Source organism: Tamandua tetradactyla, chromosome 17, assembly GCF_023851605.1.
Source record: "Tamandua tetradactyla isolate mTamTet1 chromosome 17, mTamTet1.pri, whole genome shotgun sequence".
Classification (NCBI taxonomy): Eukaryota; Metazoa; Chordata; class Mammalia; order Pilosa; family Myrmecophagidae; genus Tamandua; species Tamandua tetradactyla.
In genome coordinates this window covers 36,983,336-37,003,481 of record NC_135343.1, presented here as the reverse complement: position 1 = coordinate 37,003,481, position 20,146 = coordinate 36,983,336, and the positions used below count along the sequence as shown (strand labels likewise).

At 35.3% G+C, this 20,146-nt stretch overlaps 1 protein-coding gene across 3 annotated transcripts in view; it reads left to right on the top strand.

Moving 5' to 3' along the window:
* The window catches only part of VPS54 (VPS54 subunit of GARP complex), a 177,840-nt gene that overhangs the window by 89,632 nt on the left and 68,062 nt on the right, over positions 1 to 20,146 (top strand). For all 3 annotated transcript variants that reach the window (XR_013164300.1, XM_077134375.1, XM_077134374.1), the window contains exons 9-11: positions 872 to 979; positions 2,852 to 2,907; positions 5,047 to 5,143. Coding sequence is in view for 2 of the 3 variants with exons in the window: in XM_077134375.1 (XP_076990490.1) it covers positions 872 to 979; positions 2,852 to 2,907; positions 5,047 to 5,143 (261 nt within the window). In the remaining variant the exon portion in view is untranslated. The remainder of the gene's footprint in view (positions 1 to 871; positions 980 to 2,851; positions 2,908 to 5,046; positions 5,144 to 20,146) is intronic.

Here is a 20,146-nt window from a genome sequence, read left to right as displayed (position 1 = left end):
ATTCTTAGATTATATTAAGCAAAATTGTATTAAATTTCAAGGTCCATCAGACCTGTGAAATTCTTTACAACCTATGTTACCTTAGCAAGCCCCATAATTGTTTTGTATCCTATGAAATTAGAGAATACAATAATTTTATAGCTTAACTAGAAGTTAAATAAAGTCTTTAGCTTACAAGCCAAGTTCAAAATATGGCTAAAGAATTAATTTATATTCCATGTGTACACTTGGGTTTCTCTTTTATAAAAAGTGATCACTTAATACAGTAATTTTATCAGTCATTCAAATTTGCTGAGTACCTGTCAGGATTATGTTTATGCATGTTCATATACAAATGCATCATATCCAGGCTTCATGTATGTGGTAACATCTCAATGCTGACATTTGCCAAAAATTAGTGACAAATCCAAAAAATTCTCATGGCGAACTTAAGTAGTTAAAGAGATTTTTGTACATGTTAGCAGTCAGTTTCTCATTAAGAGTTCAGGTTATCATTCCATTCTTCCTAATCACTAATTAAAAATCATGGGACTTGTGGAGTATTTATTGGTAGTTAGGGTTTAAGAGGGATACTTTCTATTTGTTGAAACTAGCCTAAAGCAATGTTTGTATTGCTTTGCTCTCAAACTAGCTTCATTTGAACTACTGAGGTGGAATAGAATTTAGTTGTTTCAGAGTGTTGACTCCAAAAATCTAAACAACAGGATTGCTATGGAAGGGTTGTTTTTTTTCAGATTTCTACAAAAATATCTTAGTAAGGATAGACATCTGAGGATCAAGCAATAAAACCCTTGATGCTGAATATTTCTACCTCTAAATGAGATTATTTCATATTTTAAATGTGAAATTACATATTCTTTCATTTTACTAGGAAAGGCTAGTATCCCTTGTATTTGGACTTTTAAAACAAAGAAAACTCAATTTTTTAGAACTCTATGGTGAAGAAATGATTATTACTGCAAAGAATATCATTAAACAGGTAACTATATATGTTATTTGATATATTTTGGTCTAGAATCTTCTGTGAAAATTTTTTTACATTATCCTAATAATATATATGTAGTAAAATAATGGTTATTATTTGCTCATTTATTTTAAAAATGAAAATCTAGAAAAATAGAAGGGAAAAACCAGCTGGACCAGCCAAAAGATTACCACTTTAAGAATATTACTATATGTAGATTGTTACTGATGGTTTTCGTTGTTGCTATTATACTGTATATATGGTTTTGAATTGTACATATAAACCATAATAAAAGCATTATCTCCTGTTATATAAGCCTTCAGAAACATGATTTTTAATGATTATATAAAATTCTATCTACTAGGTTGATTAAACCAACATTTACTTAACCTTTCTTCTGGGTTGAATATTTAGGTTGTCTTCCATTTGATACCGTAAATACACTGCAACAAACATCTTTGATAGAAAGCCTTTTTTTCCCTCCACATTTAAGACTATTTTCTTAACTGATTCCCAGAAGTAGAAGCATTGGTTAGAGAGTGCAAAGTATTTTTAAATTTTAAATTTTTAAATTTAAATACTATCTAAAATTATCTTACCAATGTGTACTCTCACCAGCAGTAGATAAATATTCATTTCTTTTTACTCTGACCTATGAGAAATTGTAATTATTAACTAAAATCCTTGTGTTTTTTTGTCTTCCCTGATCTTTGTTTTAACTTCTTTAGCTTGGATAAATCTCATTCACTGAGATAACATAATGTTATATATATTTACTAGATTAATTGATCATCATCATTGGGTTGAACATGTGAGTTTTTAATCTTTAAATAAAATAAGCAAAAAGAGATGTAGTCACGCCTTCTTCAACCCCTCTCTCAAACACTGATTAAAACAGTGTTTTAAATCAGTACAACCACTTTGTAAATACCAAGCATACACATATTTTATGACTCAGCAATTCTATTCCTAGGTACTTACCCAGTAGAACTACATACATAAGTTCACAAAAGATAGTACAAGAATGTTCATGGCAGCCCTATTTGTAATTATAAAAGAACAACCCAAATTCTATCAACAGTAGAAAGGATAAATACAATTCTGGTATATTTATACAATACAGCTATGAGAATAAATCAACAGCATGCTACAACATGGATGAATATCACAGACATAATGTGGAATGAAAGAAGCAAGACAAAAGAGTGTATACTTATGATTTCATTTATACAAAGTTCAGCCATGGGCAAAACTAAATCTATGGTATTAGAAAAAAGCAGTAGTTTCCTTTGGGAAGAAGGAGTGACTGGGAGGGGAATAGGAGAGAGGCTTGTGGGTTCTAATAATGTTCAGTATCTTGAACTCAGTTCTGGTTATACAGATGTTTTTCATTTGTAAAATATTACTGAACTGTAAGCATTATTTGTACAATTTTCTGTATGTGTTACACTTTGATAATTTTTTAACTCTTATGTTTTAATTCCCAGACTTCTGAAGTTTAAGCATATTTTAAAAATATCTTTAAACTGTTGGTGTAATGCAAGGAAGTGTAACTTCCAAAATGAATTCCTTTTGAGGATTTTAATATGGAGCTTATACTTTGCTACTAAGTATTATAGTTTTGTTTTTCTGCTGTATGACTTTAAGCTATTTTAAATAGTAGTAGATTTTAAATTATTATGGTTATACATATTCTGAAATAATTATTTAATAGTGTAAAAGTAATGCTGTAGTTTTTTCAAACACCTTAAGGTATGTATAACAGATACAATAGAAGCCTGGTAAAATGGGTGTTATCAGTGAGTCCTTTTTTAATGTAAAACTGGAACATGGTGTTCTTAGGATTCTAAAGACAATCAGATTAATTTTTTTTCTTAAATTTTGCAGTGTGTGATTACTAAAATTTCACAAATAGAAGAAATAGACACAGATGTTGTTGCAAAGTAAGTATATCTATGTAGATTGGGGATTATCAGTCAGGGAAAATATGACACGTGCAAATTAGAATAATTTTAGGATTTAGTTAAAGAATTATTTACTAAGTTATAGGCAGGAGGTAGGAAAACCACAAGTGAATTGTCCATTTTAAAAGACAAGGGGAGAGAGTAATTAACAGAATTCAAAAGGGGAAAGAGACCTGTAGCTGGAGTAGTTGAGGAAAGCTGTGACCTTCAGTGGAGGGACATAGTTATCCTGAGGCAGCCCCTCAGGGAGGGAGCTGGTGGAGTAAGTACCTTTCCTTCCAGTCTTGGAAGGGCTCCTCAATGGGCAAAGCCAGCCTGACAGCCTTCTAGGGAAGGGAGCAGGTGGAGAGTGATAGAATGTAGATATGGAAGGGGAGAATGGAGGGTGATTCATTACAGGGTACAGCAAGTGTTAAATTTTAATTATTTAGCTATATAATTAAAATTCACCTTCTAACTGGGCTTTGAAAAGTTTTGAGTGAATGATTTTTAATTGTTCGGGTAGTAGCCCTCTCATTTTCTCTCTGAGTATTTTTAGGTCTGTTTTTTTGTTTTCACCTTTGCAATTCCTGTTTCTTTACTTTGAGAGAATAGAGAGAAATATTTTACAACTATGAATTTCTCATTCATATAGCTATCTTGCCTTAATAACTGCTTTAAGATATGGATATCAGTATGGAAAACTATGACCAAGCCCAGAAAATAGGGATTGTGGAATTTTAACTTCCATGCTATTACCTAGTGAAAATTCTGTTTCAGAATCAGTTGAAGGCAACCATAATAATGGGAGAATCATTAGTAATAAGTCATTGGGATTCTGTTAGAGGCCTCATGGACATGGAGAGTCAGTCATTTTTTTTCTTATTTTTCACTGGGGAATTTTAAGTAGAGAATTTCCTCTCTTTCAACAATAGAAATATCTTTGAGAATCAACTTCTAGCTACAGAAGCATTCATTAAAAATTTAGCATAATAAATCATTTTAGTACTACAAAGTATCTATTTTGCATTAAATCTTTCATCTTGAAGCTATTGATTGTAAGTGATAAAAATAATAATATTTGCTACTCAGCCCTGGGAGTCATCTCCCACGTCACCAGGAAGAACTTCACCCCTAGATGTCATGTCCCACATAATGGGGAGGGCAGTGTTTCATTTATAGAGTTGGGTTTATAAAGTGAGGCCTACATCTGAGCAACAAAAGAGGTCCTCCAGGGCCATGGTGGCTCAGCAGGTAAGAGTGCTTGCCTGCCATGCCTGAGGACCTGGGTTCATTTCCCGGTGCCTGCCCATGTGAAAAAAAAAAAAAAAGAGGTCCTCCAGAAGTAACTCTTAGGCATACCTATAGGTTGGCTAAGGTTCTCTGCTACCTACATAAGCTTCACAAGAGTAAGCCTCAAGATCAAGGGCTTGGCCTATTGATTTGGGTAGTCCCTAAAGTTTGAAACAGTAATCAGGGAATTCCCTAATGGTAAGGGTTAATAGTTTCATATTCTTTCTCCCATCCCTCAAGGGACTTTGCCAATACATTTTGATTATCTGCTTACTATATTCTAGGATACTATTTCCATTTTAAGATGAGAAAATTGGGGTATAGAAGATTTAAGTCACTTGCCCAGGGTCCCATAGTTAGTGAATGGCAGAGCTAGAACTTGTACTATGGCAGTGCAACTCCAGAGCCTATGCTCTGAGCCACCATGCCCTATTACCTTTTTTATGTGGCAAGTACTTTTTAGTTAGAAAAGTAGCTTATTAAATTTATTGGGGGAGATGTTATGTACCTATGTTCATTCTAGAATATATCTTCTCCACCTTTATCCAAAATTAGTTTATTTTTTCTGTTTCATTCATCCAGTGATTACAAAATATCTTCAGTGGAATTACTGTATGATATGGGTCCTATGTTAGTAAAGTTGATTAGACTAATCTTAAAGATGTTTAAACAAGAAGTTTTTTGGTGGTAGACCTCTTCACTCAAAATTCTACAATTTTAAATAGGTATCTAGATGAAATTACATTTTTTTCTTTCTTTACTAGAAAGATTTAATATAGTTTTCTCTGATTTACAGGTTTTATATTGCCCAGAGACAATCATTATTTTTGTGTTTTTTTTCCCTAGGCTTGCAGATCAGATGAGAATGTTGAATTTTCTCCAGTGGTTTGATCTATTAAAAGACATTTTCTCTAAATTTACTATTTTCCTACAGAGAGTTAAGGTAAGTGAATATGATTATCATTTTGCCTAGAATATCCCTAAAATTTCTAGATATATGTAAGAAATATGCATAGGAATTACATAAGATGTTACCTAAGGAATCAAATGCAATTTCTATATTTTTGTAATATTCTTAAAGATGCCTTGGTTTTAAATAAGATTCAAATCTCTTCAGAATATTTAGATAATATGTATAATTTGGGATGATTTGTTTTATATGAAAAAGAAATATTATAATGTCTACTTTGCATTAAATATTATGCAGCAGTATTTCCTCTTGGGTTTTTTGATACTTGAATCTCTCCAGGTATCTAGAGATGCAACATTGTGAAACACTCAAAAATCTATCCCAAACACTTAATTTTTCTAGAAAGTTAACGTGATAACCATATTTTTTTTTAACAAAAAGTTCATATTCATAATCTAGGAATGCCTTGAGTGTATAATAATAGTGACTAAAGGTACAAGTTAAAAAATGTTTTTGCATGTGGAAGAACAGAGGAATGTCATTACTGCAGGGTGTTGAAAATAGATGGTAATTAATATTTAAAATTTTTAACTTATGTGTGAGACTAAAGCAAAAAATGTTTATTTGGTATAAAATTTATATTTTGACTAGTGCAGTTCCTAATATAACTTATGTGGACAGCTGAATTGAATACCATAAGTACATGAAACCTTGAATAGGGCATAAGATTTTGTAAGTTTGTCCAGAGTGATGCCCCAGTAAACCCCAGAATGATTTGAACAGTGAGTAAAAAAGTATTTGCCAAGTCCCCTTGGGGGAATGGTGAGAAAGGGGGAAAATTCAGCTTCCCCAAGTGGAGAATTCTTAATATTCTCACAAGCAGTGGGGACAACCAAAGCAATAAACTGAGTCCTCCGTCTTGGGGTTTGTTCACATGAAATTTAACCCCACAAAGGATAAATCAGGCCTACTTAAAATTAGGCCTAAGAATCACCCCCAAGAGAACCTCTTTTGTTGCTCAGATGTGGCCTCTCTCTCCAGCCAATACAGCAAGCAAACTCACCACCCTCCCCCTGTCTACGTGGGACAAGACTCCCAGGGTTGTGGACCTTCCTGGCAACATGGGACAGAAATCCTAGAATGAGCTGAGATTCAGCGTCAAGGGATTGAGAAAACCTTCTTGACCAAAAGGGGGAAGAGTGAAATGAGACAAAATAAGGTGTCAATGGCTGAGAGATTCCAAACAGAGTCAAGAGGTTATCCTGGAGGTTATTCTTCTGCATTAAATAGATATCACCTTGTTAGTCAAGATGTAATGGAGAGGCTGGAATGAAGTACCTGAAACTGTAGAGCTGCATTTCAGTAGCCATATTTCTTTTAGATGATTGTATAATGCTATAGTTTTTACAGTGTGACTGTGTGATTGTGAAAACCTTGTGTCTGATGCTCCTTTTATCTATGGTATGGACAGATGAGTAAAAATATGGATAAAAAATAAACAAATTGGGGGAACAAAGGTTGAAATAAATTGAGTAGATTGAAATAGTAGTGGTCAGTGGCAGGAGGGGTAAGTGGTATGGGTATGTATATAAGTTTTTTCTTTCTTTTGCTAGAGAGATGTAAATGTTAAAAAAAAAAAAATGATCATGGTGGGGGTGGGAGCCAAGATGACGGCTTAGCAAGGTGCGGAATTTAGTTCGTCCTCCAGAGCAGCTAGTAAATAGCCAGGAACAGTACAGAACAACTGCTGGGGCCGTCAGTGACCAGACACACAGCATACCCCAGTCTGGACCAGCTGCATCAGCTGCAAAACCCCCAAAACTGTGAGTTCCCCAAAGCCATGGTGGCCAGTGCCACTCCCCCACAGGCTACTTCCCAGAGGGGAAAGAAAAAAAGACTTTACTAGTGGCAGGGGCTGAGTGCAACAAAACTCCAATTGTGGAATTAACATATTCTGACTACTAAAAGTAGGCCCCCACTTCAGCTGAACCTCCAGTAAAAGTGGAGGTCGCTGGTTTTTGCCCTGGCACAGAGGGGGAAGGGCTGACAGAAAAAGAAAAAAGAAAAGAAACAGGTTTTTTGGATCTGAAAAGGTCTGGGCCCTGCAGGAAAAGAGGGGGCACATAGGACCTGGAGATACACAGAGCAACGTGCCAACTTAAGCTCTTGATTGGCAAACCTGAGGAATGGGGTCCTGCTCCTAAAAGGATTTTTCTTTTTCTCTTTTGTGGCTGTGTTTTTATGGATTGATTACTCTTTGGATACAGCTGCATGGCTTCTCGGGCTCCACCTGCCCCAGGCATGGGCAGAATTAAGCTTGTCTGAGTGCTTGTCTGGAGCCTGTGCCTTCCCCAGGAGAGGGGTGTGGCCCAGCCAGGTAGAATCCCTCCCTCAAGGAGTTCAGACCTCCAGGATCTGGAAAAGTGAAGCGATTAAAGCCATCCTACAACCTCTCCTCTGTCTCCACCATGCCCCCAGCAGGGAGAGTCTGCTGAAGTTCAAGGTACTGCATCACCTTATGCTGGTGGGGCCTGCAGGCAGAGAAGCGCCACATACTGGGCAGAATAGGAAAAATGCAAAGTCCAGAGACTTCATAGGAAAGCCTTTTAATCTGCTGGTTCTCACCCTCAGGGAAAACTGACACAGATTAACTTTCTTCATAAGAGGAGACCAGTTTGGTCTGGGAAAATCTATAATACCTAAGTAGACCCTCCTAAGGGGTGGGGGAAAGGCACCATACAGACAGGGAAAGAAACAAGAAAACAAGAGCTGAAAAATTCTGATCTATTAAACAACACCTAAGCTAGAGGACTAGAATGAGCTGAACTGAATGTCAAAGAACAGATAGACAACAAAGTCATCCAGCAGGAAAATCCTAAAAAACAAAGTAAAAACAATCTCCAGAATAAACTAATTAAGGTAATTAAATGCCTAGATGCCTGCAATAAAATAAGAATCATACTAGGAAAATTGAAGAAATGGCCCAGTCAAAGGAACAAACCAGCAATTCAAATGATATACAGGAATTGAAACAATTAATTCAGAATGTATGAACAGACATGGAAAACCTCATCAAAAATCAAATCAGTGAATTGAAGAAGGATATCAAGAAGGCAAGGAATGGACAAAAAGAAGAAATCATAAGTCTGAAAAAACAAATCACACAATTTATGGGAATGAAAGGCACAATAGAAGAAATGAAAAAAAATGTCAGATTTCAAGAGGCAGAAGATAGGATTAGTGATCTGAAGGACGAGACATCTGAAATCTGACAAACAAAAGAAAATATAGGGGAAAGAATGGAAAAATATGAGCAGAGGAATTGAATGACAACATGAAGTGCACGGATATACGTCTTGTAGGTGTCCCAGAAGGAGAAGAGAAGGGAAAAGAAGGAGAAAAACTAATGGAGGAAATTATGACTGAAAATGTCCCAGCTCTTATGAAAGACTTAAAATTACAGATCCAAGAAGTGCAATTTACCCCAAAGAGAAAAGATCCAAATAGATGTACTCCAAGATACTCACTAATCAGATTGTCAGATGTCAAAGAGAAAGAGAGAATCTTGAAAGCAGCAAGAGAAAAACAATTCACGTACAAGGGAAGCCCAATAAGATTACGCATAGATTTCTCAGCAGAAACCATGGAGGCAAGAAGACAGTGGGATGATATATTTAAGATACTAAAAGAGAAAAACTGCCAACAAAAAATTCTGTATCCAGCAAAACTGTCCTTCAAAAATGAGGGGGAATTTAAAACATTTGCAGACGCATATTCCCTGAAAGAATTTGTGACCATGAGACTGGCACTGTAAGAAATACTAAAGGGAGCACTAGAGACAGATATGAAAAGACAGGAGAGAGAGGTGTGGAGAAGAGTATAGGAATGAAGACTATCAGTAAAGATAAAAAGAAGAAAAATGAGATGAGACATATAAAATCTAAAAGGCAAAATAGTAGAAGAAAGTGCTGCCCGTACAGTAATAACACTCAATGTTAATGTATTAAACTCCCCAATCAAAAGACATAGACTGGCAGAATGGATTATATAGACAGCATCTATATGCTGTCTATAGGAAACACGTCTTAGACTAAAGGATAAACAAAGGTTGAAAGTGAAAGGTTGGGAAAAGATATTCCATGCAAATAACAATCAGAAAAGAACAGGAGTAGCTATACTAATATCCAACAAATTAGACTTCAAATGTAAAACAGTTAAATGAGACAAAGAAGGACACTATGTGTTAATAAAAGGAACAGTACAACAAGAAGACATAACAATCATAAATATTTATGCACCGAGCCAGAATGCTCCAAAATACATGAGACAAACACTGAAAAGGGAATAGATACATCTACCATAATAGTTGGAGACTTCAATTCCCCACTCTCAGCAATGGACAGAACATCTAGACAGAGGATCAATAAAGAAACAGAGAATTTGAATAATACAATACATGAGCTAGATATCACAGACATTTATACAACATTACACCCCACTACAGCAAGATTCACCTTTTTCTCAAGTGCTCATGGATCATTCTCAAGGATAGACTTGCTGGGTCACAAAGCAAGTCTCAATAAATTTAAAAAGACTGAGATCATACAAAACACTCTCTCAGATAAGAAAGGAATGAAGTTGGAAATCAATAATAGGCAGAGTGCCAGAAAATTCACAAAAATGTGGAAGCTGAACAACACACTCTTAAACAACCAGTGGGTCAAGGAAGAAATAACAAGAGAAATCAGTAAATATCTTGAGGCAAATGAAAATGAAAACAGGACATATCAAAATTTACGGGAGGCAGCAAAGGCAATGCTAAGAGAGAAATTTATTGCCCTAAATACCTATATCAAAAAACAAAAGTGATCAAAAAACGGGGAATTAACTGTCCACTTGGAAGAACTAGAGAAAGAACAGCAAATTAACTCCAGAGCAAGCAAAAGGAAAGAAATAATGAAGATTAGAGCAGAAATAAATGAAATTGAGAACATGAAAACAATCGAGAAAATCAACAAAACCAGAAGTTGGTTCTATGAGAAACCAATAAGATTGATGGGCCCTTAGGGAGGTTGACAAAAAGAAGAAGAGAGAGGATGCAAATAAATAAAATCAGTAATGGAAGAGGAGACATACCAACTGGCCCCACAGAAATAAAGGAAGTAATAAGAGGTTACTGTGAACAACTTTATGCTAATAAACTCAACAATGTAGATGAAATGGACAACTTTCTAGCAAGGCATGAACAACCAGCATTGACTTGAGAAGAAATCGATGACCTCAACAAACCAATCACAAATAAAGAAATTGAATTAGTCATTAAGAAGCTCCCCCAAAAGAAAAGTCCAGGGCCAGATGGCTTCACATTTGAATTCTACCAAGCACTCAAGAAAGAATTAATACCGATACTGCTCAAACTCTTCAAAGAAATTAAAGAGGAGGGAAAGCTATCTAACTCATTCTAAGAAGCCGACATCACATTCATTCCAAAGCCAGACAAAGATATTACAAAAAAAGAAAATTAGAGAACAATCTCTTTAATGAAATAGATGCAAAAATCCTCAACAATATTCTTGCAAATCAAATCCAGCAGCACATTAAAATTATACATGAACAAGTAGGATTCATCCCAAGTATGCAAGGATGGTTCAATGTAAGAAAATCAACTAATGTAATCCACCATATCAGCAAAGCAAAGCAGAAAAACCACATGATCATCTCGATTGATGCAGAAAAGGCATTTGACAAAATTCAACTTCCTTTCTTGTTGAAAACACTTCCACGGATAGGAATAGAATTTTCCTCAACATAATAAAGGGAGTACATGAAAAGCTCACAGCTAACATCATCCTCAATGGGAAAAAACTGAAAACTTTCCCCCTAAGATCAGAAACAAGACCAGGATGTCCACTATCACCATTGTTATTCAACATTGTGTTGGAAGTTCTAGCCAGAACAATTAGAGAAGGGAAAGAAATGCAAGACATCAAATATGAAAGAAGGAATTAAAACACTCACTGTTTGCAGATGATATGATACTATATGTCAAAAACCCCGAAAAATCCATAGCAGAACTACTAGAGCTAATAAATGAGTACAGCAAAGTGGCAGGTTACAAGATCAACACTCAAAAATCTGTAGTGTTTCTATACACAAGTAAGAACAATCTGAGGGGGAAATCAAGAAAAGAATTCCACTTACAGTTGCAACCAAAAGAATAAAATATTTAGGAATAAGTTTAACTAAAGAGACAAAAGACCTATACAAAGAGAACTACAAGAAATTGTCAAAGAAATGACAGAAGACCTAAATAAATGGAAGGGCATACCATGTTCATGGATTGAAAGACTGAATATAATTAAGATGTCTATTCTACCTAAATTGATTTACAGATTCAAAGCAATACCAATTAAAATCCCAAAAACCCTACTTTTCAGAAATAGAAGAACCCATAACCAAATTTATCTGGAGGGGCAGGGTGTCTTGCATAGCTATAAAATATCCTGAGAAAGAAAAATGAAGTTGGAGACCTCACACTACCTGACTTTAAGGCGTATTGGGAAGCTATAGTGGTCAAAACAGCATGGTGCTGGCATAAAGATAGATATACTGACCAATGGAATCAAATGGAGTGTTCAGATATAGACCCTCTCATCTATGGACAACTGATCTTTGATAAGGCAATCAAGCCAACTCACGTGGGACAGTAAAGTCTCTTCAATAAATGGTGCCTAGAGAACTGGATATCCACATGCAAAAGAATGAAAGAGGATCCATATCTCACACCCTATTCGAAAATTAACTCAAAATGGATCAAAGACCTAAACATTAGATCTAAGACCATAAAACTGTTAGAAGAAAATGCAGGGAAATATCTTATAAATCTTATAATAGGAGGTGGTTTCCTAGACCTTACACCCAAAGCACGAGCATTGAAGAAAGAATTAAATAAATGGGAACTTCTCAAAGTTAAACACTTTTGTGCATCAAAGAACTTTGTCAAGAAAGTAAAAAGACAGCCTACACAATGGGAGACAATATTTGGAAATGATATATCAGATAAAGGTCTAGTATTCAGAACATATAAAGAGACTGTTCAACTCAATAACAAAAAGACTGATGACTCAATTACAAAATGGGAAAAAGACATGAACAGACACTTCTCAGAAGAGGAAATACAAATGGCCAAAAGGCCCATGAAAAGATGCTCAACTTCCCTGGCTATTAGGGAAAAGCAAATCAAAACCACAATGAGATATCATCTCACACCCACCAGAATGGCCATTATCAATAAAACAAAACAACAAGTGCTGGAGAGGATGTGGAGAAAGAGGCACACTTATTCACTGTTGGTGGGAATGTGAAATGGTACAGCCGCGGTGGAAGGCAGTGTGGTGGTTCCTAAGGAAGCTAAGTATAGAATTACCATATGGTCTGGCTTTACCGTTGCTAAGTATCTACTCAGCGCACATGAAGGCAAGAACACAAATGGACATTTGCTCACCAATGTTTATAGCATCATTATTTACAATTGCCAAGAGATGGAAACAGCCCAAATGTCCATCAACAGACAAGTGGCTAAGCAAGCTGTGGTATATACATATGGTGGAATATTATGCAGCTGTAAGACAGAATAAAGTCATGATGCGTGTAACAACATGGATTGACCTTAAAGACATTATGCTCAGTGAAATTAGCCTGAAACAAAAGGACAAATTCTATATGGTCTCGCTGATATAAATTAACATTAAGGAATGAACTTGGATAATTTCAGTTAAGAACAGAGGTCATCAGAAGATAGAAATGGGGTAGATAATGGGTAGTTGGAACTGAAGGGATACAGATTGTGCAACAGGACTGATTGTAAAAAATCAAAAATGGATAGCACAATACTACCTAACTGTAATACAATAATGTTAGAACACTGAATGAAACTGAATGTGAGAATGACAGAGGGTAAAGGCCTGGTAGCACAAATAGAATCAGAAGGAAAGATAGACAATGAAGACTGAGATGGTATAATCTAGGAATTCCTAGAGAGTATAATGATAGTGACTAAATGTGCAAATTTAAAAATGTTTCTGCATGAGGAAGAACAAAGGAATGTCATTATTGCAGGGTGTTGAAAATAGATGGTAATTAATATTTTAAAACTTTAATGTATGTGTGAAACAGCAAAAAATATTTATTTGGTACAAAATTTATATTTTGACTTGTGCACTTGCTATTATAACTTATGTGGACAGTTTAATTGAACACCACAGTACTTGGAACCTTGCGTAGGGCATGAGATTTTGTGGGTTTGTCCAGAGTGATGCCCAGATAAATCCCAGAGTGATTTGAACAGTGATTTAAAAATATATATATTTGCAGAGTTTCCTAGGGGAAATGATGAGAAAGGGGGAAAATTCAACTTCCCCAAGTGGAGAATTCTTGATATTCTCACAGGCAGTGGGGACAGCCAAAGCAATGGGCAGAGCCTCCAATCTTGGGGTTTGTTCATATGAAACTTAATCCTACAAAGGATAGGCTAAGCCTACTTAAAATTAGGCCTAAGGGTCACTCTCAAGAGAACCTCTTCTGTTGCTCAGATGTGGCCTCTCTCTTTCGGCTAACACTGCAAGCAAATTCACTGCCCTCCCCCTTTCTACGTGGGACATGACTACCAGGGGTGTGGACCTTCCTGGCAACATGGGACAGAAATCCTAGAATGAGCTGGAACTCAGCATCTAGGGATTGAGAAAATATTCTAACCAAAAGGGGGAAGAGCGAAATGAGCCAAAATAAAGTGTCAGTGGCTGAAAGATTCTAAACAGAGTCGAGAGGTTATCCTGGAGTTTATTCTTAACACATTAGATATCACCTGTTTAGTTAAGGTGTAATGGAGAGGCTGGACAGAACTGCCTGAAAATGTGGAGCTGTGCTCTTGTGGCCATGTTTCTTGAAGATAATTGTATGATGGTATGGCTGTCACAGTGTGACTATGTGGTTGTGAGAGCCTTGTGTTTGATGTCTACCTTATTTTTTGTCTACCTTATCGACAGATAAGTAAAACATAAGAATTAAAAATAGATAAATAATAGGTGGAAACAAGTGTTAGAATAGATTTAATACATGGAAATGCTGGTGATCAGTGAAGGGGAGGGTTAAGGGATATGGTATGTATGGATTTTTTTCTGTTTTCTTTTTATTGCTTTTTCTGAATTGATGCAAATGTTCTAGCAATTGATCATGATGATGTATATACAACTATGTGATGATAGTGTGATTTATTGATTATATAACAAGAATGGAATGATCATATGATAAGAATGTTGGTTTTACGTGGTTATGTATCATAAATAAAAAATTAATTAATTTAAAGAAAAGAGATATCAGGTCATATGATTGAGCAAAATAGTATGTAAAAGATGAATGGTATGATTTCATTTATGTAAATCCACATAATTATCAATCCAAATAAGAATATAGACAAAAAGGAAATATTTAGAAAGGTTGTATACCAAAGCGTTAAATGATTATCCCCAAGTAATCATTTTTCTTCCTATTTCTTTTAATTTTATTTTTCTTTATTCTTTTTATTCCTGTTTCTTTTCATTAAACATTTAATAAAAATAATTTTTACAATAAAAAAATTATCATGGTGATGAATACACAACTACATAATGATATTGTGATACACTGTCCACCATGTATAGAATGTTTGTATGTCAAGAATGATTGTGTTTGTTTGTTAAGGTTTACATTTTAAATATTTAAAAAAAAATTCAGTTCTCTTTTGAGACTATCCAGAATAGTTTCTCAGCTAAATAAAAGTTATCCTACTTCTTAATAAAAAAAAAAAGTCCATATTCACATTGTTCCAAGATTTTTTTATTATTTCATTTTTCCATCTGGGATCCAATCATGGATCTTTCATTACATTATATCTCTTTAATCAAGCCTCTTAATATTAAACCACTCACTATAAGGAAAAAGAACATGTCACACAGCATTTTTTAGAAGAAAAGATTTCAGAGAACATAGTACACATTGATTGTAATTACCAAAATGTAATAGCTGTATTTTAAGAAGACAGTCAGTGGGGATTACTGAGTATAAGTAAAAATTTTATATTTTTAAAATATAAAATTTTATATTCTTTGAGTTATCAAGTGTCAATTTTGTATTGTAATGTGCTAGTTGTCATCCCCAACATCTCCTGAGTACTATGATAAATTATCTGAGGGACTTTGATACTGGTCTATGACATGGCTTTATCTTATTGACATAGAAATATCTTAGCAATGCTAAGCTCTCTAATCAGGATGGGGAAAGTTCTATAGAATGTGATTGTGTGTGCCAATGTATATTACTACCAAACATGTTAATCCCACCCATTGGTAGTGATTAATAGCACATCTCTATTGATTGCTCATTAACTTTTCTTTTATATCCCCACATTATCAGGTACTTTTATTATTGTACTTCTGTATATATAGAACCTCTACATAGTATAGTGTACAATTAACCAACATTTTGTCAGTAATTTCTTTTAGTGGTTGCTCCACTTCCGGGTTCTGAATAAGTTAAACTAAATTGAATTATTATATATATGCTTGGTATTTCAACAGTGTTATGTCATAAGTGAAATGATTGCTCATTTTCACATTTGGGCCATTTAAACAATTACTTCTGTAGAATATTTTTTTTTTTTAAATTTTCATACTTTTTGTAACTTTTTTTATTGTGAAAAATAACATATGTACAAAAAAGCAATAAATTTCCAGTTACATTTTAACAAGTAGTTCTAAAACAGATTTTATAATTTGCTATGGGTTACAGTTCCACAATTTTTCATTTTTTCTTCTAGTTGCTCCAAGACACTGGAGACCCAAAGAAATATCAATATATTGATTCAACAGTCATATTCATTTGTTAAATTTTACTTCTCTATTATATATATATTTTTCTTTTTAGTGAAAAATTGCATACATACAAAAACAATAACTTTCAAAGTACATTGCAACAATTAGTTGTAGACAGGTTTCAGAGTTTAGTATGGGTTACAATTCCATAATTTTAGGTTTTTGTTTCTAGCTGTTCTAAGGTTCTGGAGACCAAAAGAAATATCAATATACTGATTCAGCACTCATAATTGTTAAACCACACCTTCTCTATATAACTTTACCATATCTTTCTCTCACTCTTTAGAGGTATTTGGGCTATTGCCATTGTAACTTTTTCATGTTGCAAGTGGCTGTTGATAATATGGGGTAGGGGATGGAACTAGTTGATGTTCTGGAAAGGCTGCCTCCTCTGAATTTCAGTACATATCTGGTCCAGGGACCCATCTGGAGGTTGTAGGTTTCTGAAAAGTTACCCTAGTGCATGGAACCTTTGTAGAATTTTATATAATGCCCTGGGTATTCTTTAGAATTGGCAGGAATGGTTTTGGTTGGGGTTTCTCAAATTATGATAGTAGCAGTGTAACTGAGGTTTTCTTAAGAGCAACCTCCAGAGTAGCCTCTCGACTCTATTTGAACTCTCTCAGCCACTGATACTTTATTAATTACACTTCTTTTCCATCTTTTGGTCAGGATGGCATTGTTGGTCCTACATTGCCAGGGCCATACTCATCTCTGGGAGTCATCTCCAACACCTGTAGGGAAACTTTCATCCCTGGATGTCATATGATTTTACTTGCAGAGTTGGGCTTAGAGAGAGAGGCCACATCTGAGCAACAAAAGTGGTCATCCAGAGGTGGCTCTTAGGCATACCTATAGGTAGACTAATCTTCTCTGCTACCTACTTAAGCTTCATAAGAGTAAGCCTCAAGATCAAGGGCTTGACCTATTGATTTGGGTGTTCCTAATGTTTGCCACAGTATCCAGGGTTTCCCTGGTAGTAAAGTTTAATAGTTTCATATTTTTCTTCCATCCCTCAGGGGACTTTGCCAACACTTTTTGATTATGTGCTTAATATACTCTGGAATGTATCCAGGCATTACATTAAACTATACAGAATTAAAGCCTCTCATTCTTGTTCTGGGCTCCTTGTGTTTGGATTGTTTGAATAATCTAACTAGACAGGTTGAGTTAGATTATGTGCTACAGAAAATTTAGGTTCTGGGCAAAAATAAACCTTTCTTCTTTGGTTTCAGTGAGTAGGTTAAGTTCTAAAATACATGCAATGTCTTCCTTACCCCTGTATTCTGAATTACCTTAATCCTAACCTGATTGGCTTTGTTCATATCTCTGAATACCAGGTATACCTATGTAAAACAGCCCCTCAAAATCCAGAAATTACCACTTGAGACTAAATGTGACTACTATGAGTGTACCGTCTAGGCCCTGGGTTTCTTATAAGTATTTTGTAAATGAGATCACACAATATTTGCTGTTTTGTTTCTGGTTTATTTTGCATCACCAAATGTCCCACAGGTTCATTCACTTTGTTGCATGCCTCATGACTTCATTCCTTTTTGTAGCAGCACAATGTTCAATCATATGTATACACCATTGTTTAGCAATCTACTTCTCAGTCAGTATGTCTTTCAGCCACTTCCATCTTTGGGCCTCATGTATAACATCCAAAGGTCAAGAGTCCATCAATTTTAGATAATTCTATTGTTGCCAAGAGAAAGCTAGCCAATAAACACACCCTCACCAAATAGAAAATCCAAACCTCCCCTTAATTTTTGTCCCTCCCACAAATATGTATCTCTGGTATTGCTGTGGTACTGTTGATGTTTTCCTGTTAAACATAGCCAATAGCATGCATCAGCATTTTCCCCCCATAACCTGAACTTATACATTCTTTGTACAAAATTCATATCTTTGCAGTAGTTCATGCAAGAACTTATTTATATTTGTAGTGTTAATCAGTGGGATGCATGAGTCTATACAACCCCTTTCAATCATGTTCACCTTCAATATAGTAGTATTACTTATAGACCCACTAGTGAATTGCCTTCACTTCTGTCTGCGCTTACAATTAAATTCAATCTCATTAGCTAACTGTTCACCCATCTCAAGCTTCTGTGTATCCCTAGTCCCCTATATGCTGTATTATACGTCTCTGATTTTATCTTTACCATGGTCATCAAAGTGGAATCATGCAGTATCTATCCTTTTGTGTCTGGCTTATTTTATTCAGCGTTATGTCCTCAAGGCTCATCTATCTTGTCATGTGGTTCTGCTGCATAAATCACATGTATAGACCACATTTTGTTAATCCACTTGTCTGTTGATAGACACTTAGATTGTTTCCACCTTTTGGTGATTATGAATAATGCCGCTATGCATATCAGTGTGCAAATGTCTGTTTGTGTCACTGCTTTCAGCTCTTCTGGGTATAAACCAAGTAGTGGTATTGCTGGGTCATAAGGCAACTCAATATTTAATTTCCTAAGGTACCGCCAAACTGTCTTCCATTATATATTCCCACCAGCAGTACATAAGTGTCCCAATTTTTCCATATCCTCTCCAGCATTTGTAGTTTCCTGTTTGTTTAATAGCAGTCTTTCTTATAAATGTGACATGGTTATATCTTTGTAGTCTTGATCTGCATTTCCCATATAGCTAATGAGAATGAACATCTCTTCATGTTGCTTGTTAGCCATCTATTTTTGCTCTTCAGAAGAATGTTTATTCATATCTCTAGCTCACTTTAAAATTGAGTTGCTTATTCTGTTGTTGTTGAGTTTTATGATTTCTTGTGCATACTGGATATCAGAACTTTATCCGATGTGTGATTTCAAATTTTTTCTTCCATTAAGTTGGCTGTCTCTTCACCTTTTTGACAAAGCCTTTTGAGATGCAAAAGCATTTGATTTTGAGGAGTTCCCATTTATTTATTTTTTTGTTTGTTGCTTGTGCTTTGGGTGTAAAGTTTAGGAAGCTACTTACTAAGTTTGGAAGATGCTTCCCTACATTTTCTTCTAGGAACTTTATGGTACTGGTTCTTATATTTAGATGTTTGCTGCACTTTGAGTTAATTTTTGTAGGGTGTAAGGTAAGGGTCCTTTTTCATTGTTTTGGCTATTGATATCCAGTTCTCCCATGCCCATTTATTGAAAAAATTCTGAATTTGGGAGCCTTGTCGAAGATCATTTGACCATAGATTTGGTGGTCTATTTCCGCACTCTTGATTTTATTCCTTTGGTCAGTACTTCTGTCTTTGTGCCAGTACAATGCCATTTTGATCACTGTGACTTTATAATAAGTTTTAAAATCAGGAAGTGTCAATTCAGTCTCCCCGCTGCGTTGTTCTTTTTGTTGTTGTTGTTGTTAACATGGGCAGGTACCAGGAATTGAACCCGGGTCTCCAGCATGGCAGATGAGAACTCTGCCTACTGAGCCACGGTGGCCCTCATTCTTCTTTTTTAGGATGCTTTAGCTATTTGGGGTCTCTTTCCCTTCTAGATGAATTTGGTAACAAGTTTTTGCTAGTCTTCAAAGTAGGTTGTTGGACTTTTGATTGGTACTGCATTGAATTGGTAGATCAATTTGGGTAGAATTGACATCTTAACTATATTTAACCTTCCTATCCATGAGCAGGGAATGTCTTTCCACCTATTTAGATCTTTGATTTCTTTTAGCAATGTTATATAGTTTTCTGTGTACAAGTCCTTTACATCCTAGTTAAGTTCATTCCTAGATACTTGATTTTTTTGTTGCTATTTTGAACTGAATGTTATTCTTAATTGATTCCTCAGGTCATTGCTTGTATATAGAAGCATTACTGATTTTTGTGTATTAAATTTACACCCTGTTACCTTGCTGAATTTGTTTATTAGCTCAAGTAACTGTTGTAGATGTCTTAGGATTTTCCAAGTATAGTATCATGTCATTTGCAAATGGTGAAAGTTTTACTTCTTCCTTTCCAATTTGAATGCCTTTTATTTCTTTGTCCTAGCTGACTGATCTAGCTAGAACTTCTAGTGCAATGTTGAATAACAATGGTGACAGAAAGCATCCTTTTTCTGTTCCCCATCTTAAGGGGAAAGCTTTCAATCTCTCTCCATTGAGTACAATGCTGGCTATGGGTTTTCCA